This window comes from Pogona vitticeps, chromosome 6, assembly GCF_051106095.1.
Source record: "Pogona vitticeps strain Pit_001003342236 chromosome 6, PviZW2.1, whole genome shotgun sequence".
Lineage (NCBI taxonomy): Eukaryota > Metazoa > Chordata > Lepidosauria > Squamata > Agamidae > Pogona > Pogona vitticeps.
In genome coordinates this window covers 104,857,387-104,881,260 of record NC_135788.1, presented here as the reverse complement: position 1 = coordinate 104,881,260, position 23,874 = coordinate 104,857,387, and the positions used below count along the sequence as shown (strand labels likewise).

General features: G+C 41.1%; 1 protein-coding gene across 2 annotated transcripts; it reads right to left on the bottom strand.

Annotated features, from left to right (window-relative positions):
- Positions 1 to 256: 256 nt before the first annotated feature.
- On the bottom strand, positions 257 to 22,643 carry LIG1 (DNA ligase 1). 2 transcript variants are annotated; one of them, XM_020807358.3, is made up of 27 exons: positions 22,527 to 22,643; positions 19,544 to 19,701; positions 18,696 to 18,782; positions 16,550 to 16,703; positions 16,091 to 16,202; positions 15,619 to 15,747; positions 14,900 to 15,061; positions 14,004 to 14,124; positions 12,106 to 12,204; positions 11,395 to 11,451; positions 11,130 to 11,302; positions 10,211 to 10,377; positions 9,382 to 9,458; positions 8,973 to 9,064; positions 8,279 to 8,378; positions 7,309 to 7,394; positions 6,491 to 6,606; positions 6,307 to 6,402; positions 6,016 to 6,126; positions 5,630 to 5,701; positions 5,302 to 5,446; positions 4,874 to 4,956; positions 4,370 to 4,522; positions 3,464 to 3,517; positions 2,935 to 3,078; positions 919 to 1,011; positions 257 to 585 (listed from the first exon to the last, which is right to left on the bottom strand). In XM_020807358.3, the coding sequence occupies exons 2-27, from the start codon at positions 19,558 to 19,560 to the stop codon at positions 508 to 510; spliced, it is 2,778 nt and encodes a 925-aa protein (XP_020663017.3). In that variant the 5' UTR covers positions 19,561 to 19,701; positions 22,527 to 22,643; the 3' UTR covers positions 257 to 507. The 2 variants fall into 2 exon arrangements, with proteins under 2 accessions (XP_020663017.3, XP_020663021.3); XM_020807362.3 differs by having other exon boundaries at positions 15,619 to 15,729.
- Between the last annotated feature and the right edge of the window lie 1,231 nt (positions 22,644 to 23,874).

The following is a 23,874-nucleotide window of genomic DNA, read 5'->3' as shown; positions in this document are numbered from 1 at the left end:
CCCAGGTGAAAAGCTGCTCAACACCTGCTGAAGTGAACCTGTGAGTTTGGTCTTAGGGAGAAGTGAAGATGAATGTCTTCTGACTCCAACCTTCTTAGGTTCTCTTTTTGTTTGTTCTTGAGACTAGGCTTGGAGAGTTCCTGAAAAAAAGACTGGTCTTAGTGCCTATGTATCAAGGTGACAACCAATTATAATGATGCCCTTTTACCGTGGTACAAAAGGAATGGGCCACGGTAAGTGTCCAAAACAACAGTAGTACAAAATGCCAAGGTTTATTAATAGACCAGCACTTTCTCTTCACTTGGGCCGTCCAATAACAATGTTAACTGCAAGGCATTATCATCTACTGCCAGGAATGAAAAGCGGGATCCAGTTTCAGGACACGCCCAAGCACCAGAAAGTGTTTGGAATGGATTCATGAGATGCAAGCCTTAAAGAGGACATGAGATTCTAGTTTCATTCTAGGGGAGAAGCCAGTAATAAAGACCCTTCACCCACACAGAGTTATTAGTAGAAATCATCATCTCCTTTTTCAATTGACTGCTGATTCTGGATCTGTTGCTGCTTGAAGTACAGCTCAGCCACCTACAATCAGAGAACGTATATATATATATAACAGAAATTACCACTTTCTCTACTGCTTTTCATCACTATGCTTAACCCTGCACCTTGCAATATGCTGCCTTGCTCTTATATCTACGCCCACTTACTTACAGTGGCAACCTTTCTATACCTGTATATCCATAAGAAAAGAACATTACTTAATGTCCCAAGCTGTATCTGTTCCAACATAACTAAGCCAATAGTCTGCAGCCTCTAAAATAACTTGAGTCCCCTCTACGGGTTTTCATTTTCAGCACACAGTGCTTGCCAGATTTCTGCCTGTTACAGTCCCATACACACACTCCATTTTTGTACCTGGGTGCTAGAAGTGGCCTCCTCTGGTTTCTTATCATCTCTGATGCGCAGGAATCTGGGGAAACGAAGTGAGATACCTTTGTCTTCATCCACCTGCAATGGAAGGACAGGTCCATAAAACTGGAATAAGGTGTGTAGTGCCTCATTTACTGTTGCACAGGCAATTACAACCTTCTCCACACATAAGCAGATGTCTCTGGGAATTAGTCAATTGCAGAACTTGCTGATTTTGCTATCAGAGGAAGGGGATCAGACAGAACCTTGTTACCTGCCTCTCTAGCAACATGTTTTCCTACCTGACATTTAATTCTGAAACAAAAGACTGAATATGCTGACTACACAAGCACTGATAATTAGAGATGGGGGTATCCATATACGAATATCCCCCCCAGAGGTGCAGATAATGAGGGTCTGGCCCTCTGGGGCCAGACTGACCACTCACCATTCTGCCGCTGCCATGGGCTCTGCACTCCCTATTGCTCCCAGACCTCAGGGTGGATTAGCCACTCCTGGCAGAAGGCAGGATGACGAGCCTCTCTGCCATCTAGATGAGTAGCTAATCCATCATGAGCTCTGGAGCACCTATAAGGGGCTATACAGATATGTATCCAGTTTGGACCGATGGATGGAAAATGTATTGTGATCTGCATGCAGACATGCATGTTCTCTTGTCAGTGAAGCAATACGAGAGGAGGATCATGCATAAAACACACCAGAACTGGGGGGAAAAAGCTCAGGGTTTCCTTTTACAAGTCTGTCCAAAGGTTACAACCAAATCTTTTACCTATAGAAGCAAGCCACACTTAGAAGCATAATCAAATCCCAGCACATTTCAAGTATGCTTTGGAAAGTTTTATGTTAGCCCAGAGATAAAAACTGCATGTTTTACAAGGTGAAACAACAATTAAAATCATACATACACATCATGTTCATATATATTAAGATTACACGTGCATTCACATCACCATTTTGGCAGCACATGATGCTAACTGTAGCAATAAAAGTTGCTGTAATAAGACAGTGGTGGTCACAGAGCAACCTTGTAAAAGCTGCCAGATTTTATTCAACAATAATTCTGCATTCTTAGTACATAAATTACAGAAGGTACCTGACTAAAATGACTATGAGCCTCCCATATAATTTTCAATAACGAGGGACTATGCCCATTCCTGATGCATAATCTAGGTAGAACTTTAGCATAGTGCTTTTCCATTACCACTAATGGTACTGTCTGGAACCAATCAACAGTGATGGTCTCCTCTACATTAGTTAAGTACTGGCTACTGCCAGACAACAGTAGCTATTCTTCAAAATTTGAACATAATGAAGGGAATCTTGACTTTACTGCAGCCAGATCCAACGACTCCAGCAACTCTGCAGCCAATTATCTGCACTTGTGCTGACACAGAGGCACATTCATTTTACATAGTGAGATCAATCTTTGTTGTAATTAGTGGTAGCTGGAATCCTACTTGTTTGCATAACATGCTGTGGCTGATTGCCACTGGTATGCATGCATGCTGGGCATGTGACCTGAGACACAATCTGGCATCTCATTAATTAGCCCTGCCAAGTTATACAAACTTTATGCAAACATCAGTAGAATTCTGTGCATTGCACATTTTGTACCTTGAATACAGCGATTAACCTGGGGCGTTTTCATTGTCACATTTTTCAAAGCAAAACAGTACATCATACATTGTTCAAAATTTTTCTTCCACTAGCAGCCTCTTAATATCACCTGTCTTTTCAATGTCTCTGAATCTATGTTTTCAAAGAACTTTGTACGGTGGTCTCAAAATCTTTGCTGAATAGTTATAGGAGCTCACATTTTGAGCCCAACATGGGACATATAATTAGAACAATATCATACGAATGAAAATATTTTAACTATTTACAAACAAAAGCTGGCATATGAAATACCCCCAAATATCTGTCCTGAGAATAACTGTCTAGATATTTTAGTTGAGAATGCTACTCATTCAGACAGCCCTTCCATTGGCCACCATAACTCACCAATCCTGTTGCCGCTTTGTGGGCAGGAGAAACTGACAGATCCGCACACTTCACTTCCCAGACATGCTGGGCCTCCAGCCAGTGGTCAGGCTCTGCTATACCACCCCACCGATAGTATGGCCGTGGCTGTGGAATAACATGGTCCTGCAATATAGAGACTGGGATGAGCTGCAGTATTGGCATGGCTGGGACTCATCCATCCACTGATGGCATAACCCTGATAGCTCCCTACAGATGGCATTATTTTCATCTGGCTATTCAGGGAGAGGACACCCTTCAACCTTCTAACATGGGAGCCCAAAATAATGTCTTGTATAGAATTGAAGTACTGTAATTGGATAGGACAAAAGACAAGAGCCAAAAATATGGCCTCTCTCTCCCCTTCTTGCTACTCCTTAACTCCATACGCAGAAACTCCATTTAAAGGGAGAATTGTGGGAGCAAAAGCATGCACCACTCATGTCTTTTCCCCGTACTTAGCAGAGGACATAAAAAGAAATGCCTCATCAGAGCAGAGGCGAGCTCCTACCTTGAGAGAGGTATGGAGCTTCTCAAGAGCTTCATCTGTGAATCCAGTGCCAATCTAACAACAGTGTGAAAGGATGAGTGTTAGAAATCAAATTACTGTTATTATCTTGCAGTGCAGACAAACACTTGAGGCTGGACATGGTATGGAAAATGCAAGCCTCAACCATTTTATTCCACAGGCAGTCTCTTAAAACTTGCAGCCAGGACAAAGTAATATCACTTGCAGCAGCCTCTACTTTTGTAGGCTCCGATTACTGTATTTTACCATGTATACAACCCCCCAATGTATAACCCCCCCCCAATTTTGACCCTTGATGGAGGCGGAGGAGCAGTTAATGGGCAACTGCTCCTCCACCTCCACCTCCTGCTGCTGCTGTCTCCGCTGCCCACCTGATTAACTCCTCTAGAGCGACTGCCGGGGCTCACCTCCTGCTCACGTCTCTGCCTCATCTCCTGCCCTAAGGAGATTGTGGGAGGAAGTGATCTGGCGGTGTTGCCTCCGCCTCTGCCACCTCCACCACCGGATGTGAGCTAAGCCCATCAGTCCCAGTGGAGGTGGTGATCGGGCGGGGAAGGCAGCAGTAAGAGGCACCCGAGTACGTGTGAATGCTCCTTCGCCTCCTCCAGCTGCTGCTTCAGGGCCACCAGAGGGGACAAGCTGTGAGCTCTGGAAGAGGCAATTAGGCGGAGGCAACAAGAGGCACCCCCGCGCACGCGCGACTGCTTCCTTCACGACACCCAAATTCTTCCTCTAATTATTTTAGGAAAAGGTGTCGTTTTATACATGAAAAAATACAGTATGTTGGGAGCACTAGATGCTACACAAATACGCACATTTCACTAAGTTCTAGGACAGGGGCTGAGTGTCCAAGTGCCCCTAACAATGGAGTCACTGGGCATACCTTACCTTGCAGATGCTCTGGAACTCTTCACTTTCCACATCATAGCAGGCTAGGAGGAAACCACCGTATGTCCCTGCACGCTTGCCCTTGCCCAGGTAGGCACCGATTACCACCAGGTCCAGGGTATCTCCAACTCCCTCCAGATAATCTTTTTTTAGCTGGTATGGGAAACACAGTTACTAAAGAACGTAACTCATCCCTGGGAACACGAGCTGAACTTGTACCTACACAAAAGGCATTTGTCAGGCTTTTCAGTAATTCAGTAAATTTGATCTCAGGGAACATATTGCTTTTATTACTGATTTTCTTCTTTGTTTCTTATTACTGTTGGTGTGGACACTGTATTCAAACTGATCAGCAAGCAGGAAAATAAATAAACAGCCTTCCTCCCTTCAATGACAGCATGGACAGTTTGAAAAAGAGACACAAGATCCACTATTACTTTTGCTCAGTAGGGCTCTAACAATACTTTCTTTTGGTAGGTGGCCCTGCAAGCATTCAGTTCTTACCTTCAACCAATTGTGGGACCTCTTTGCGATTTCATATGTAGCATCCACTTCTAGTGTTTTCACCATTAGCCCTTCACAGGAATCTGAAGGAAACAAGCTACCTTGTGATTAGTTCAGCCTCTTCATCAGGTTATTTATCCTGCTCCTTGGGTAATGAAAATTAGGGAGGGATAGACCAGGTATTCCTGGTTTTTATTCTTACAACAGCTCTGTAAGGCTCAAAGAGGAACTAAAAGGTTATCAGTAAAGTTTTATAGCTCAGCAAGATTTTGAGCCCAGGTTTCCCACATACTGTATTAATCCAAAAATGTTCTTAGCTACACCATATTGGGTTTCATTCTAGGGCTCAGAAAGGATATCTAAGGTTTATAAGAAATAGTTAAGGAGAGAGGAGAAACAAAACAGACTTGCTATTGTCTCTACAATACCTTTGATGGAGCGTTCGAGGAATTCTGCTATCTCATCCGTGTTACTAGTGTCCATGGAGGTAGCAAAGAGAAACTGACCTTCAACCTCCATGAAGGAGTCACGCAGTAAAGTCCGACGCTGTGACAAGGGTTTCTGGACCAGCGACTGAAGGATACATAATTGAAAATTTAGGAGTCATGGAAAGCAGAAGGATAGCAGTGGGATGGAAAGAGATAAAACAAGGTAGCAAAAAACAGCAGCAGATAATGCAGGGCAAATGCAGCTTAAACCATATGCAGAGTAAAATACACAGGATATGCAGTTGTTTGAAATAAATGGTATTCTTACCTGCCCATTGAGATAGAGCATGTCAAATGCATACACACATACTTGCACTTTGATATCTGCGGCGTCTACATCCTGGAGAGTAATAGTTAAGAAACAAGAAGAAAAGGGTTGAGATTTCTAAACCATTAAAACTGAGGAAACTTTGATTTTCCTCACAAATCATTTACACAGTTCAACAACGATCTACAGAGAGGCAATATCTTTCCTTCATGTCCCACAATGTGTTCATAAGACATATACTTATTCTCAAAGTCCCATAATATCCTCCTGTACCAATATGCTAAGAATATTCCATCTCATTGTGTTGTGCCCCAAAAGCAGAGAACCAGAGCAAATGAATGTCTCCGTCAACAATTTTAGAAAACAATTTAGGAACAACAGCTTACCTTGCGCTTGCGAGTGGTTAGTACCTGGAATGGCTGGATCTGTTTGGAATCAGGATCCCATGCCACAGCCTCTGCATCTAAGATGCAGGAGTTCACAGTTGTCTTTTTCACCTGCAAAATGGTGAAACATTTCAGCTTATTTTTCACTTCCCATTGTCCACAGGGTCAAGCTCAACACTACTGTTATGTAGAAGCTAGGCTGCAAATTGCCCTGTGCCAGTAAATCACCACACTTTTGTTTTCTCTTTGGGATACACTCCCTACACCCTAGAATTCCAAAAGCCCCTTCACCTTGGGGATTCGGCTGACAATGTCAGGGTACTTGGATGTGTTGTTCTCTTGGTTCCGGCTATAGATGTGCACTTCTCCATTCTCCAGGATATGAATCTATGAGGAAGATAAAAATTGAGTTACAGCTACAGAAGTCAAGGAGGATGGGAGCTTAATTTTCAGAGTATGCACCACACATAATTACCTGGGCTCGCTCCCCATCATACTTGTATTCACAAGTGAAAGCTGCTTCTTCAAAACGCTTTAATACTTCCCCAATGCCCTTTGTTGGATGAGCAAGCATGGGCTTCAAGGGGATCCCTGAGGAAGGAAGTACACAAGGCTGAGAACAGATAATAATATCTCAGTAACTCCCAGTGGGAAAAAATGTAGTATTTAAATCACATATGATAATACTGGAAAAGAAACATATACTTCCTCAATTTTTCCTTGCAAATATGACATGCCGTTTTCAATCTGAGCTAAGAGTTTTGGCATTCTTGGTGGAAAAGCTGCATCATACTAGCCTATTAATATATTTGCACATAATTTTAGATGTATAAATATATATATGGATATGCTCACTATGCATAAACATGTAATATCTTATAAGCATTATCCTGAAGTATCTATCTGCACATTTGCACAATCTTGGGTTCTATGGCAAAAAGTAATATGATGAGGGAAAAGTAAAATACATAGGAAAAGATCAGCCAATATGTAGGGTTAAAGGAAAGCAATAGCTAAACCAGATAGAATCCAGTCATCGTTAAGTATTTTATAGGCAATATCTGTATTTTAAAATGCATATACACATATAGATTAGAACCTAATTGTTTGATTTTTAAAATGAATACATAAGATTTTCACAAATCTGTTTTTGGCAGTGGATGATACTTCATGCCGTTTCACACTTGCAGTATTATACATGATACATAGTTTGAAGAGTCTAAGCAAAAACAAAACTCCTTATTGTATCAAATGCCCTCTCCTTCCTTTTTCCCCAAGAAATGTTTCAGATACCTGGTGTGATCTTGCAATGTTGAGGCAAGCTCTCCACGCCATGCTCTAGAAGCACAGGCACAATGATGTCGTAATTTGGCAGCTCGCTGAAAACAAAATGAACAAGAATGGCTAAGACCTAAAGCCATCTACTGGAAAGCACATACCAAAACTTGATTTTTTTTGGGGGGGGGGGGAGTGTTCTTGCTCAGAGGCTCAGACTTTGCATTTCAAATGACCCCTTCTGTGTTATCTACTATGGCTATATTAGTTCTCTCTATTCACTCTCTGTTCTTGCAAGACGTTCTATCAGGATGCAGGTTCTGGAGAGCAAGACTTATTGGGGGAAAAACTAAAAACAACTTTCCAATTTTCTTACCATAAGAACACACAGGGGTGGCTCCTTAAGTACCAAATGGCCTGGGCTGCACTTGACAGATAAAATTGTACAAATGGTGGGCGTGAACAAGTGAGGCAGAATGAGATCAACACTGCTGAAGCTTCCTTAATACCCCATGGAGACTCAATCTGCCAGAAAAGGTCCACAGTGACAGCATTGGGGTCTTTTTACGTTTTAAAAATTTCCTAGAGTTGTGGTTCTCCACTAGATGGATGGTATTCATTCAATCAATCAATCTGTCTTGATCTCCCCGAGACACCAATTGCTCCCTAGCATTTTAGCTACTACAGCCTCTGAAGGCAGAAACTGCATGCAAAGTCTAATTGCTGTGACTGTAAGTAGGAGCAACATACCCAGAAATGTTACCTTCCATGGGAAAAAAAGGTTATGGGCAAAGAAACAAAGGAATATACCATATAATGAGTCAGCATATTGACCTATATAGTCCAGTATTATTAGAAGTGGCTGTGGGTTTCAAAAGCAAGTGTCTTGACTACCCCTACCTAAAGATGTTGGGGACTGAACCTGAAACCTTATGCAAACAAAGCAAGTACTCAGTCCTTGAACTTCCATGAAACAGAAATTACTTACCAGAAGGCTTGCTTAACAATCAAGGCTCTCTCATCTAACCAGGCTTTGCGTGCCTCTGCAGATTTGCCCTTTGCGGCATCTAGTACCTCTGGAGGAAATTCTAGAGAAAATGCAGCACAGTTGGCAGCTTACATATAAAGTATTGGGGCCATGATATACACATTTTTTATGTTGCTCATTTCAACGACAGTACATCACTGTGCCAAGAACAGATCCTGTTATTGAAAGAAAACAGGCATTTTTGGGAAAGCGATAAATATGAAGGAAGTTTGGAAACATCAATAATATCTAGAAAGAGGTCACAAACAAAAATGAGGTTGAGCACAGCTTAAGCTTTCACATAGCTCTGCATCTCTTCTTTATGGCAACCATTCACTGCCTCTCTGGCCAACACCTGGTCAACCCTAATTTCCTTGTCCTCCACTTCTTACATATTCTCCTCTCATTCAAATTCTATGTTCTTTAGGATCCTTAATTGTGGAAATAAGCTTATAAATATTTAATTTGGATCAACTACAAAATGTGCAGTACCATGCCTTGTGGATAACAGTCTCCCTTCCCAAAGAATACAACATCTAAATGCTGCAATAAGTTGCCATCAGAGCCCTTCTTAGTTGCTCCATAGAACCGTACAGCCTCTAAGTGTCTCCTAAACCAGCACTAGTGTTATTTGTTAAGTGAATCCTGAACTCACTTTGCCCTGGAGGAGTGAGTGATCCTGCCTGGGCCAGGGCTGACAGAACCGACTGCTCTGCTAAACCAATTCGCAACTTTCCTTCCAGTGACCTGAAATACACAAATACACAAAACACCTCACTGAAACATTGCAAAGTTGGTGTGGACTGCTACCAAATAACTTTATGTGTGCATGAATCTGTGTTTGCTTGATGCAGGCAGACGAGGAGTAGGGACTGAAAAACAAAATGCTGTGCAGCCGCAGCAACAAAAGGGGAAGGTAGGGGTGGAAGGACTAAAAATAACAGTATACATTTAGGAACTCTTTGGGGACAAGCAGGACAGGAAGCTATATGCAAAAAGATGATAAAACATGGGGAGTTGAGGTGGGGAAATGCAGCCACTACATGACAGTAAGGCAAACTCACCGTGCAATGTAGCGAGCCTCTGAATGGCGGCAGGCAACAAACAAAGACTTGATAATATCAATCTTCTTATTCATGGACTGAAGAGGGAAAGAAATGAGAGGGAGTGCTTGAGATACAAATGGAAGGATTAAGGAGAAGGAAGAATAGTCTAGCCTGCAACACCCATCTCACAACAAAGGCTTTCCCACAGACATCTGGCATTACAGGGGACTTCAAGAAGATAAAATGTGCAGTGCTGTCCCAGACAGTCTAATTTTGCTTAGCGACACGACATCCCCATTAGTGGCATCATTGGACTCTGCTTGCAGAGCGTATGCTATAGAAGCAGCCGCGTTTAAGGGCAGTTAAACTCATGTGCAGTGGTAAATCATCTTGAAAAGATCATATCAAGCATGCGTTCTCAAAGGCTTTCATGGCTGGGATCTGATGGTTGTTGCAGGTTTTTTGGGCTGTCTGGCCGTGTTCTTAAGGTTTTTCTTCCTAATATTTCTGCAGTCTCTGTGGCTGGCATCTTCAGAGGACAGGAGTTAGAACTCTAGACAGAGTAATACAGAGTTCTAAATTCTGTCCTCTGGAGATGCTGGCCACAGAGACTGCAGAAACATTAGGAAGAAAAACCTTAAGAACACGGCAAAACAGCCCAAAAACCTACAGCAACCATCATATCAAGCATGTTGTGTCAAACGTGAGACAAGGCTAACACAGGCACAGGCAGAGGAAAAACCCACTAGGCTCATCTGACTTTAGATTTGCCCTATCCACTGACAACCCTAATGTCGCTCTCTTGATTCAGTTTTTGAATTTCCATGCCCTCTTGCCCGTTACTTACAGAACTTCCCATCATACGCCCAATGGCCTGCAATTTGCTAAAGACGGCAGCAGCGCCAAGCTTGGGTGGGGCAAACATGATGCCCTGTGTGGTACGGCTACTCTCAGCGACTAATCCAAGATCTCCCTTTTCTGCTGCCTCTGCCTTGATTTGGTCCAGCTGTCGACCTACAGAAGAGAGCGAAAAAAGGAAAATATCATCATAAAGCACAAATGTAACGGTGGGTGATACCTTTTATTGGACCACTATAAAATCATACACCACAATGTGATGGTGTAGTGGATAGAGTGATGGACTAGGACTCTGGAGAAGAGGATTTGAATTCCTGCTCGGCCATGGAAACTCAAATGGGGGAGTAGAACTGGTAAAGCTAGTCCTTAAATATCTCACTTACCTTGAAAGCCCTATAAGGGGCCCTGCACAGAACATGCACATAAAACCATACAAGTTGCAAGTGGCCACATCTGTGTAATCTTGGAGACCATACGGCCTTATCTTTGCTCTTTTATAAACCATAAAGTCAGGTATGCCTTAATCACTTCTTATGAATTCCTGGCACTTTCATTTTTCAGGTAACATATTTTATATGTTGTGTATGTTATATATTGGTAAAGATTCCCCTTGACATTTAGTCCAGTCATGTCCAACTCTAGGGCGCAGTGCTCATCCCCGTCTCCAAGCCGTAGAGCCAGCATTTGTCCGAAGACAGTTTCAGTGGTCACGTGGCCAGCGCGACTGGACACGGAAAGCCATTACCTTCCCACCGTGGTGGTACCTATTTGTCTACTTGCATTTGCATGCTTTTGAACTGCTAGGTTGGCAGGAACCAACCTATATATGTTATTACATCTATGTCATTGATGGCAACTCCTGCACCCCTGCATTTAAATCTGTAGTAGGTGTAACTAGCCCAACTCACCTGTGGCTTGAGCCAAAGCTTTCATAAGGATGGTTTTGCCAATACCCAGCTCCAGGCCCTCGTATGCTGGGCCTAATCGATTAAGACAGAGGTAGACGCAGGAAAGCAGGTCTTCTGGAGACAGGGCAACCACAGAGCGGAACAGATTGCTTAGGGTCTCTATAATTTTCAACCTGGAAACAGAGATGGATACTGAATGGTTATGTGCGTAGGAGAGAGTGCTACTGCGATTCCTCACCATGATGAATCTTTAAAGTTACCTTACCGGGCAGATTCCTCTTCAATCCTTTCAAAGGTACGAGCCACAGCAAGGTATGGGACCCTGTCAGAGACATAAAGCCAAACAACATGGATCAGCTGAGGTAAAAAGATAGTCCACTGGCTCCTTCTCATGCTTATTATTTGTCTGGGTCTAGACAAGTTCAGCTATGGGAATCCTGTTATAAATTCACAGTGTGGGAAGATCTTCAGAAAGCCAACCCAACATTGAACAGTCAGGAAAAAGGTCCACCCACTTTGTATATAATGATCAACATCACTCAAAGGATGGAGCCACAAGAGATCAAGGGGCCAGTGATAAAAACAAGTTAGACAAATGCACTCTAGGCTTCTTCTCCCCATTTAAACTAAAGCATCGCCACAATGCAGTCGTTAAGTCATGGCTTCAGTAGTGCCCGAGACTGTGACAGACAGTCCTAAACTCTGAACAGGAGTTGCAAAGCAGCTTTGGTGTGGAGAAAGAGATATTGTTGACATGCTGGAAGTACCACAGACATGAAATGCAGATTCTTGCCTTAAGGAAGCAGCTGGGCTAAATAGTCTGTCCCATATATATTATCTGTTATTTTACAGATCCACTGTTATAAGTTTATGGTATAAAATTGATGTGAAAACATGGAGACGTTACATCTGTGTCCTTGAATGACAGGAGGGATATAATTTGGGGAAAAAAAAGGGAAAATCACATCTTCCTCACTTTTCGCCAGGACCCCAGCATGCATCATGGACTGGATGATAATTGTTCTTTGCAGGGTTGTACTCTGCCGGCTCAAGTTTAACAGATGGCTTGAGAGAACTACAAAAACAGGAAATAAACAAACAGCTCAGTGGAGACAATCATGTACATCTTTAGGAAACCTGGCAAATAAACCCAGAAAAGTTGGTGGTCTACATGTTTTTAACAAAAACAAAAAACAAAAAACTTTTTGTCATTCACATATTGCGATCTGTTGCACATCAGTCCCAATTGCCATATGGTGATGAAAATAATCCAAGCTTATCTTTAAGTTTGGATTATCTCCCTACCAAAAGGCAATGTTTGCTCATTACAGGCGAATGGCTATAGTCCAGAGGTTGAGAGTTCAGTTCCCCACTGTGCCTCCTTGACAGGGGTTGGACTAAATGATCCATAGGGTCTCTTCTAGCTCTGCAGTTCTCTGATGATGATGATTTCAGGCCTGTGCTAAGGCCTGAAAATCCAAAAGTGGTTCAAAGATTATAACCTCCGTTTAGAAAAAGTATCAAAGAAAGAGTGGTCGTAATGACCAGATAGGCAGGGTATAAATAGAATAAATAAAAAATTGTGAACTTACAAACCTAACTAAATAAAAATTAGTCAAAATAAAGAGTATGAAAAGAACCACGCTGGATCTTATTTGTGGCTGGATATTATAAGCACAAGGTGGACTAGACCCAAAATGCCTGCATAAAGTCCCAGAAGCAGCCAGGAAATGGTTGGGATTGGTTAGCTCCCCTTGATCTAGATCCACAAATGCTATTTACATTGTTTGCTGAAGTTGCACTCCTATTTTCTAACTATTTTCTCAGCAGAAAATAACACAATCTTCTCTTCTTGCAAAGGTTAGCCTTCATAGGTGGGAGAAGGAACAAATATGAATCTAAGTTAAATTTACTAATCATTGATCAATAAATGAAGGAATAAACATTGCTACAAACAACAATTCAGCTGATTTCTAGGGCAAGGAGACTCTTGGGATAGTTTGCTCTATATGTTAATGCCTTGTCTGTGTAACAAGAAATACAAGTTAGCATAACTGGTGGGTGTGATGGATTGTCTCCTTAGGAATCAGCAGAAACATAGCTAACTTCTGTTGGTTCTGCTGGACCTCTCAGCAGCTTTGGATACCATCAACTATGGTATCCTTCTGTGCCATCTCTCTGGGATGGGACTTTGAGGCACTGTTTTGCAGTGGCTTCAGTCCTTCCTGGAATGGAGAACTCAGAAGGTTGTGCTGAAAGACTTCAGTGCCTTGGCCTTTATAGTGTCCCTCAGGGTTCTGTTTTATTCCCCATGCTATTTAACATCTACATAAGGCCACTGGGAGAAGCTGTCCACAGGTTTGGGGTTCAGTGTCACCAGTAGGCGGATAACATCAAACTCTGTCTCTTCTTTCCATCTAAATCTGAGGAAGATGTTTCTTTTCTAGACCAGTGTCTGGTGTGGGTAATAGACTGTATGAGGGTGAATAAACCAAGACTTAATCCAGACAAGACAGAGGTGTTCCTGATCAGCAAAAAGGCAGAACAAGGAATAGGGATCCAGTCCATGCTAAATGGGGTTACACATATTGTAATGGGGAGTCTCAGACAACCTTGAACAGCAATATACGTATATAAATTTTTTGTAGCTCTCTTCTATGGATAAAAATCTCTCACTGTGCTTATAGCACAATGTCTGGTTTTCTTTGGAATCAACTGCCCTGATTTAGCAATAACTGATAAAGTGTTTCCATACCAATGATCATAGATTTTTATGGATCCTACACAGAATTCTGCTTTCAACAGCTGCTAGTGTACACAGCAAATAAATTACAAACTCTCTCCTTCTACTATCAAATGACACCCATCACTTACTTGCCAGCAAAGCTATTGGACTCATGGTTGCTGACTTCAGTATGGCTCTTCAGTGCAGGTGTCTTTTCCCCCAAGACAGGCATTGTCTTTTTCTCTGTCTTCACAGAGGTCTTTCTGGGGGCTATGAAGAAGAAAACAGACAAATGCAGCACTTTCTTTATATGAGCTGAACTACAATTAGTTTGGAGTATTAGTTAATGTATGAGAGTTGTTGCAAATTCAGAGATACTGAGATAAACTATAAGACTCTGAATAGACTATGCTCTGGAGTCAAACTCTTAAACATTAATTCAGTTATTGAAGGGAGAAATACAACGTCAACCCTACCAGACTCACCGCTTGGCATAGTCACCTCCCGGCATCTGCTCTTGTTAAATTCTGGCATACTTAGCACATAAGGTATCCTCTCTTTCAGCAGCAAATCCCCTGACCCTTACTGAATATACATTTACCAATTTCCATTCATATGTACTAAAAATATTTTTAAGCAAACTGAGATGTTTTCAGGTCCAAATCAAACAAGTGCAGCTTGTGAACATGTCTGTGCTCAGCACTCTTGGCGGTGATACGTTAGATCATCCGTGTGCAAAATATAGTTCATGGTCAATATTGCACCATCAAGGACCTCCCAATGTCCATCTACACCACTTTAGAAAAATATGCTTTTCTATTGGTGGTTTGGCCACCCCACCCCCCAATCTAAACTGGAGATAAACATCCAGACTTACAGTTTTGAATGGATGGATAATTTTTGGACGTGTTTTCTTATTTCTTGAGCTGGTGAAGCCTATGGTAGCTGCTGGGTGTGAAAATCTGCCCCCACCCTCACCTGCTAGGGTTGTATGTCCTTCTGTTAAATAAATAGCAGTATATCCCTCTCCCCTTAACATGCTCACCAAAAAAACTAGATATGGGTTTGCTGGATGGCTTATGGAGTTCCATCATCTTCTCTTCCTCTGTTTTGGTTTCTGTCTCATGCTCTCCCAGTTCTGAATTTTTATCTTTCTCATCTTTCACATCTAAGTCCATGGGCCTCTCATCTGGCTCCTCTTTTGATCCTGTACAGGGTACAAACAGATTTTGAGAAGACTGATACTGAATCTTCACTGAATAAAACTGTTCCAACTCAAAACTGGAATAAAAGAAATATGTTTTTTCCCTCCCCAATACCTCAGTGAAAGCCTAAGTGCCTTCAGATCTGTCAGTGAGGCAAGAGTATGGGGAACAGTCTTTGAGTCCAAAACACCCAGAGAAGAAGGCAATCCAAATTCAATGAATGAGAGGCATACAAGACTGAGACTCTAGCTGTGCCATTCTTTCACATACTTATATGGACTTGTCCCATTTGATTCAATGAGGCTTACTCCCAAGTTAAAGCGCTGAGAACTGAAGTTTAAAATCCAGTTTTTCAAATAAAGAACTCTCATTTCATCAATATTCTCACAGTGTTTAGTCTGGAAAGGGAGTATATTTTCAATTAGGAAGAAAAAAGTTATTTCCCACACCTGTTCTGATTCTCCTATATTCCTTGTTCACTTCCATGTCATTGTTTCCTCATAATTTGTTTTAGCCTTTCTCCAGTCTGATACACAATAAGAAATCCAAAAATGCTCACCATCTCCATCATTATCATCTCCCTTCCGCCTCTTGGCACTACCATTATCTTGGGAGCTATCATGGCTGTTGACTTCTTCTTCTGCTTTCCGTTTGGGGATCTGTTTGCGGGCTAAAGTTTGAGATAAGTCTTAAGGGCAATTAGACCAGCATGACACTTTCTTAACAGTTACAAAGCTTTTATATGCATGACAGCAAGAGTTCTTTTGGACACAGTCTGCTACATTTAAGTAATCTCAGGATCAAACTGTCCTACCTACACATATCATAAGGCCACACACAGTTGTGGGCTAATACAAGGTTCAGATAGATTAAGAGTAAAATAAAAGCTAAAGCAAATAATTAATTTCTATAGAAGAAAAGATCAAACTTGCAACATAAGCTTTAGCTCAGTATCTCACTATGTGCTCACTTGTAAGAAGAGACAGAACAATAAACATTCTTGGCTATTCTATTATCAAAGGAGTACTTACCAGTTTTTCGCCGTGGGATACTGGTAGGTGAGGGTGAATTAGAGGCAGCTGGGCTGGTGCTTGGGGAGATATTCTCTGCAGGGTTTATTTGCTCAGTGACACAGACAGATTCCTAAAAAAGGGGAAAAAACAAAGTGAAATGGTGTATGATACAGAAAGAATAACCACAACTGTTTTCTTGACATTGGACAGAACAAGAAAACCCTGTGAGAATAACATATTTTTCAAAGGACAGAAATACTACAACAGGTATCTGAAATGTTTTCCAGAAAAATAAGGGAACACAGTAATGTTGGTGTTTTCGATTCATACCTGAAACAGGAGAGTCTAAATAGAGTATGTTAATGAGAAGCAAAATGATATCTGAGGATCAGGTGTGCAATGAGAGAACCTTGATGGGGTTTGGAACACAGTATCACTAGTTAATCAAATATCAGAAAATGACATGACAGGGCCTACCTGCTTGCTATCCCCAGTCTTTGTATTCTTCTTTTCTGATTTCTGAGGATTCACTTCATCTCCACTGTTAAGTACCTGGGAAGCTTTTTTGGCTGTAGAATTCTCTGTACAAGGTGCTCTACTATTTATCAGTTGTTCAGAATTTACTGGTTTCCTCAAAAGAGACAGAATACTTAGTAACATAGCAACAGATCAACCTGGACCCCGCCTTAAGATTTATTGTATTTATATTCCACCTTTCTTCCTAAACTCTCAAAATAGTTACCATGGCGTTCTCCTCTAAAATTCTATTTTCACAAGCACCCTGTAAGGCAGGTCAGGTTGCTAGATAATGATGGGTCAAAATTATCCTATGAACTTTAAAAATAAGTAAACATTTAAACTACAATCTTCCTGTATAATAGCCTAACCAATAAAACAAATTGCCCTATAACCCATCCCTGAGCAAATTCTTCAGGGATCTATTTGTTGTTTCATGTGTTTGTAAGCCACCTAGAGTGGTTGCAAGACCAGATAGGCAGGATATATACAAACAAACAAACAAACAAACAAACAAACAAACAAATAAATAAATAAATAAATAAATAAATAAATAAGAAAGAAAGAAAGAAAGAAAGAAAGAAAGAAAGAAAGAAAGAAAGAAAGAAAGAAAGAAAGAAAAGATAAGATAAGATCTAAATCAGGGGTATCCAACCTTTCACCTTCCCTGGGCCACATTAGAAGATGAAAATTTGGTTTGGGCCGTACCTACATTTGGTTTGGGCCGCATGGGGGGGGGGCAGCCCTAGCCGTCCTCCGCAGCCCTGCTCCAAGCACGCTTACCAGCAGCTGCGATCTCAGACAGCAGAGGCTGCCAGCTTGAACTCTGGTGGCTTTATGGGGCCAGAAGAGGGTCCACCTATTGACAGGGACGGCACAATGCAGTCACGCAGCCCCCCTATCCCCTCCCCTCCCCCTCTACTGTTGTGACATGACCCAGCCATATTCCGGCCGCAAGCGCCAGCAGTGTAACTTGAAACTTTGGAATTTATTTAAAAATAAAAAATTGCACTGGGCCGCATTACGAGCTGACCTGGGCCGCATGCGGCCCTCAGGCCACAGGTTGGACAAGCCTGATCTAAATAGAATCTAAATTCTATTTTAGTTTTCATAAGCCATCAAAAGAGAGCAGGATATGTCAAGCATCAACAGAGATAACCTATCAGTAAATCTGTTTCAGGCACATAAAAGAGCAGAGAATTCTTGTTATACAACCTGCACAAAATGAAAAATTGAATATTTGACCTTATTAACTAGTAATTCCTGTATGTTAAAACAACAGTAAACACTGTTTACTGTTTCTACATGCTAAAAACAGTAAACCCAAAAACTACAAACAATTGAGAAGTTCTCTTTCCACAACAACACCAGAGCCAGTGTTGTGTAGTAAATGGATTGTTGGGACTAGTGTTCAGATGACCTGGGTTCAAATCCTTCCTCAGTCACAGAAGTTCAGTGGAAAGTGACAGTGGTGAATTACTCCATCACATGCAGCTCCTTATGAATATTTGAGAGGGTTTAGATATTACACTATTTCTCAGCCTTATAATGATGTATCCTCACACATCAATATTTTTCAATAGTTTAATGTATGTTTATAACCTGAGTTAAAACCAATATTATAACCTACACTATTATTTTTGACCTTGTTTAAATAGAGTATGGCACATTTGTCTGCTTCTGTAATTTTGCTTGATGTTTCCAAAGAGCCTTTTCTCAATTTTATCTGCAATGTCTTCGCAACACTAGAGAGACTGCTCTAATGTCAATGCAAAATTAATGCTTTCAATTAATCTAGCTATGAAAATGAATGGGCGAGAAAATAAAAGTTAAAGAATGATTCTATACTATCTTCCAGTGACAGCTTCTGAGCATAAATGCATAACCTGGTCACTGAGCCTTTCAGAGACAAAACTTTCTAACGTGGGATGAACTCAATCAGTGTTGTCTTTCCAAATCATTTTGTTCAAATACGTTTAATCCAAGATTTCAGAACAAAAATCAGAGCAGTTTACTGTATATACCACAGATCACTTCAACAAATGTTGAATATATTCAGAATCTTGTAATTAATCTATAGTCTACTACAAGCTTCACAGTAGCTCACTTTTTTGGACTGGGCACCTTCTCCACGTGACTATTCTCTTCTATCTGTTCTTCAACCTTTTTGCGTGCCAGAGGTTGAAAAAATGATCTGCCGAAATATAAGCATACATGGTTATATTGTTCTCCTTTATTCATGATTGCAACATTCACCATAGTTTATGCACCAAGAGAAGACTATTGCTCCTTTAGAACACCAGGTACTAATAATGCAACTGTTTGGGAACGAAGATGTGCAAATTTGCATTTTACAGCCCTTTCCAAAGGAAAAAAATCTTTCCTTTGGCAGCCTGCTGTTTGGGAAAGAGGGAGGGAGCAAAGAGACAAGTGTAGAAAAAAAAGGGTGCCTGCCCACTTTTGACCCTGGCCCTTCAACTGCTATTTTCACTTCCATCCATTGGCATAAATCTGGACAGAATATCCCCAGAGAATGTTGTCCTCAGCTGAAAAAAAGGATGCCCAGCCTCTGCCTCCAAAACTGCAGCTTCTCTGCTGCAAATAGATGAATATGCCATAGAAATGACTAGTCTTCTTTGGAAGCATAACACTGTGTTATATTAGCATTTTATGTTTTGCATTTCTTGCTTGAATTATATTTGTACATAATGTAAATAAAGTTCTATTGTTAGTTTACAAAAATATTGGAAAGCTATAAAATCCTTTGTGTAACAATTTATTCAACTGCACTGTTTACCTGAAGAAATGATTATTTCATAAGCAGAGGTCTTCCTCTGAAGTTGTCAATGTTTTAGGCATCAGAAGAAAAACAATAATCCAGTTTTAAATGTATGCACACACACATATATGCACATGCACCTATATACGAATCTCAGAATTGCCAGCAATGCTTACCTTATGGTGCTCTGCATTGTGTGGAGTTTTGGATAAATATGGCCCTGAATCAGCTGTCAGAGTGACAGCTCAGCTGGCCAGTTCCACAAGATAAAGAGTGCACGAGTGAGGTTCATGGAATAGAGTATGTGTTGGATCCTATTTTCTCACAGGCCACGCTGATGGAAAATGAAGAGAGAAAGAGGGTAAGCAACTGAATTTACATCATGCAATACTGCAGCCTAACTTTCAGAAGCACTGAAAAAATCTTTTCAGGTTGATGTAAAGGCCAGACTAAAATGGCATGAGCATTCTATTGTACAGGAAAGTATAGAGTCTGCTGGAGACTTTTAATTTTCCTTCTTTTTTTTAAAGTGATCTTGCTTCAAATGGTGTTACTATGCATTCCACGTCTTTGAGATTTCAGTTACAGATGAAAATAATTAAGGCATGTTATAAGCAACATATTATGAGAAGATGCAGGAGAGAAAGATATGGCATTAGAGCTATTCGCCACAATCACACATACAGTATATTGTTGCATCACAAAGGACACAGAAAGACAGAGCGTGACTAGCTAGTATCAGAGCACAACTGCTTTACAATATTCAGAAAAAGTCTCTCCTCAATTACAAGAATTAGATGGACAATGATCAATGCATTAAAAACATGCAAAATGTAATAGTGTCCCTGCCTTTTAAACATATATTATTCACAATACATACATGTTCCTACTATCATATGCAGCATTGATAATGGAGACTAGCACCCAATTTGATGCCCACAAGTGCTAATATGGATTAGGACTTTTCACAAATGTGTGCATAAAATACCACAGTTCTACCATCATCTCCATTTGAATCCTGAATGTCTTCCAGTGCTCTCCCAATGTATCCCATGGAACAGTATAGATGGGGATTGCTGCTGACTTTGTTTAGCCAGAGTCAGTTTGCCTACTAATCTGGCAAAATGTGTACTGCACCACTGCATAGTACAATAATGCAAATTTCTGGGAGCCAGTTTGCTTACTGAAGCTGTGCTATCTCATGCCACCCCCCAACCCTGCCGTAGACTGAGTTATATAACAGAGAAACTATCAGTCTCTTAAAAATCAACAAGCTATGCAACACATTATGTACAAAGCAATAATGTTGGTCATGACTTCTATTGCTTATCATTACAGATCTCACTGATGGAAAGGTTGGGGCCCATGCCCTTTTGTCCTTAACACCTGTGAAAAAGAAAAAACTTCCAACTTTTCTCATCATTGCATGAAAAGCTGAATCAGCATACATTCCCTCTTCTTTTTTCTGTTACAGATACATGCAGAATCACTTTTTCTTTTTAATTGTACTGGGGCATGACATTCTTCTTCATGACACCTATGTGCCCACAATCTGTACTGTTTCCACTGTTCTGTTACTGTGACCATGAACTAGTATACCTGATATTTAATTTCACCAACGCAAAATTAGATGGTATTCTGGTGTCTGAATTTACTTGAGACCTCACTAAATCTTGCCTGCAAGCCTTTACTTTCTTCCACACAGGACAAATCTTACCACCTATTCCTAGGGAATGGTGGTAGAAAAAAGAGTGAAGCACAATCTTTGGAAATACTGTACTATTACAGTGGACAAATCCTTCACAGCATATAATGACAAGAGTCCTGAAAGGAAGGGAAACCCTGCAATGCAAGAACACAGAAAATGCTCTCAACCTCCTAGAAGTCCTTAAAACAAACAGACTTTCTGTGCACTTCTTGCCTACTCACATTGGTAGTTTGCTTTTAATACAGATTTGTCTACCTTTCAGTCCCAGTTAAGCATTAATGCAAGCATACAAAAGTGATTCAAAGGGAGCCCTTTAATTCCACATGCAAAAAACCTCTTAAATAAATGTGTTTTTGTGTTCTACTTCCTATCATTCTAGTTTTTTTAAAAAAAAAAACCAATTCCACTTAATGCACACTTGACAGCTTGTGAAAATAGTTTATTGGTCTGGGTTCACTTCAAGAGTTTTGGGAAATACAAATAATAAAGAAAAGTCTAGAAAACACCAATGGAGGTTAACCAACACATCGGTCCCAGAAACAATTTCCTCACCCTCTGCCTTCACTTCCCTCTTTAGCAATTATTTTTGCATTAAACCCATGGCCAGTTTTTGGAAAAATACTTTATTAATACTTTTACACCGCATCACTCAATTAAAAGATATCTATCTATCTACAGTATATATATGTACATTTTATATATACATTTACCCTGTAAGCCTTCGGCCAACAGGAGATATATATATATATACACAGTACTGTATCTCATGTTGTTATGTTGTTTTCATTGCATGTTGTGCAACCTGCTTTTTATATATATATTTTATTTTATATATACACACACACACACATATATATATTATTTATATACACACACACACACATATATGCACATATACACACACATATACATGTACATATATGTACATGTATATGTGTGTTTATATGTGCATATATATGTGTGTGTGTGTGTATAAAATATAATATATATATAAAAAGCAGGTTGCACAACATGCAACGAAAATATGATAAAATGTAAGCAGGCATAACCACAAGGCCTCTCAGTTTTCATCTCCTGCTGGCCAAAGGCTTACACAGGGTAAAAATTTGACAGGGAAAAAAAGCGAGGGAGTAAAGAAACAGAAGCTTGCGTTGGGTAAACAACGAGGGCCACCGCCACAGGACCTGAGCCCTCCTGTTCTTCTTTGTACCTTCTGAAGGGCCCAATAATGGCCATTACCGAACTCTAGGCTCCTATCCGAAGGGGTGGCTTCGTTCCCGCCACCAATGCCTTCCCTTCCCCCCTCCCCCAACCCCGGTGGGAGGGGAGGCGTTTCTCCCGCCAAAACTGCCCCCCCACTCCGCCGCCAGGGATTCTCCTCAAGAGACCCTCCACAGGAAGAGGAGGAGGAGGAGGAGGAGGGGGCGCGAGGGGAGGGAAAGAAGAATTACCTGCGCGAACCTCAGGGCCTCTCTTCTTTCCCCCCAGCACCTCTCTCTCTCTCTCTCTCACTCCCTCCTTTTTTTTTCGCGCGCGAAAATCCAAAGCGACGGCCCTTTGACGTCACACGCGCGGCGCCGGCGCAGACGCTCGGCACCCTGGGAAACGGAGTTCTTTTGGCCGCAGAGAGGAGAACCGGCGGATTGGCGAAGCCTGTTTCCTTGGTCTGACAAAAATCAGTGCTGGTTCCTGTAATCATGTAACTCTTAAATCGGCTACAGCCAGCAATGTGTGGTGGAAACATTCCCTATATGCTATATATTCCCGTGATTTATTTATTTTTCCCCCTGCATTGTGTATGCTCCTCTCTCATGGGGTGGAAAGGATACAGCAACAGGTGGCTGTTCTGCAGAATTGCCCTGAGGATTCTGTGCATTCCGCCCGCAGCAGCTTTTCCTGAAAGGAAATGGACACGTCCACGGAAACGTACATTAAAATATAATAGCCTGTAAAGTGCCACATGCTTTTGTCTTGCTTTGTTTCTTTGGATTTCGCACCAAGCCGACCCCTCAATGTAGAGTTTAGAGTTCCTGGGAGGATTTCCATGTCGGACCCTCCCTTGAAGCTTTCCTCCCATTATTCCTCAGGCAAAGATAATCTTTGCACAACCAAGGGCCATAAGCCGGCATTCCTTCTGGGAGGACCAAGTGCAACACATTTTATGCATACCCGCAAGCTCCAAAAAAAGCCAGAAGGAGGGAGAATCAGGGAAATCTGCAAATAGTTTTGCAACTGTCACGTGGTTATTTGTATTTTGAGGCTTGTACATGTGACATTTGGGTTGATGATGTACATAAAAGTACCACACAGCTCTAATAATAATAATAATAATAATAATAATAATAATAATAATAATAATAATAATAATAATAGTAGTAGTAGTAGTAGTAGTAGTAGTAGTAGTAGTAGTAGTAGTAGTAGTAGTAGTAGTAGTTCTGATGGATTAACACAGCTGGCTTTGCTAAATACACAGAAACTGAACAGGGAAGGAGGCCAGACCATGCTTAGATAATAGCCTTAATGGTTTAGGATCTGGATATTTGGTGGAACAGTCCAACCACTCCTGGAGGTTCTTGATGTTTGTAACACATAGGGAGGCAAAAAAAGCGCTAATTTTTAACAACTCAGCGTTTTCAGTAGTGGCTTCTTCCCTCTGGAATAAACTTCCTACAGAGGATTGCCAGGCATCTTCCCTCTTTGTTTTTAGGAAGCTAATTAAGATAGAATTATAAAACTGCCTTCTGCTAGTGTGAATATTGACTTGAGATATTCAAATTGGTTTTGTGTATTTCTGTTTAA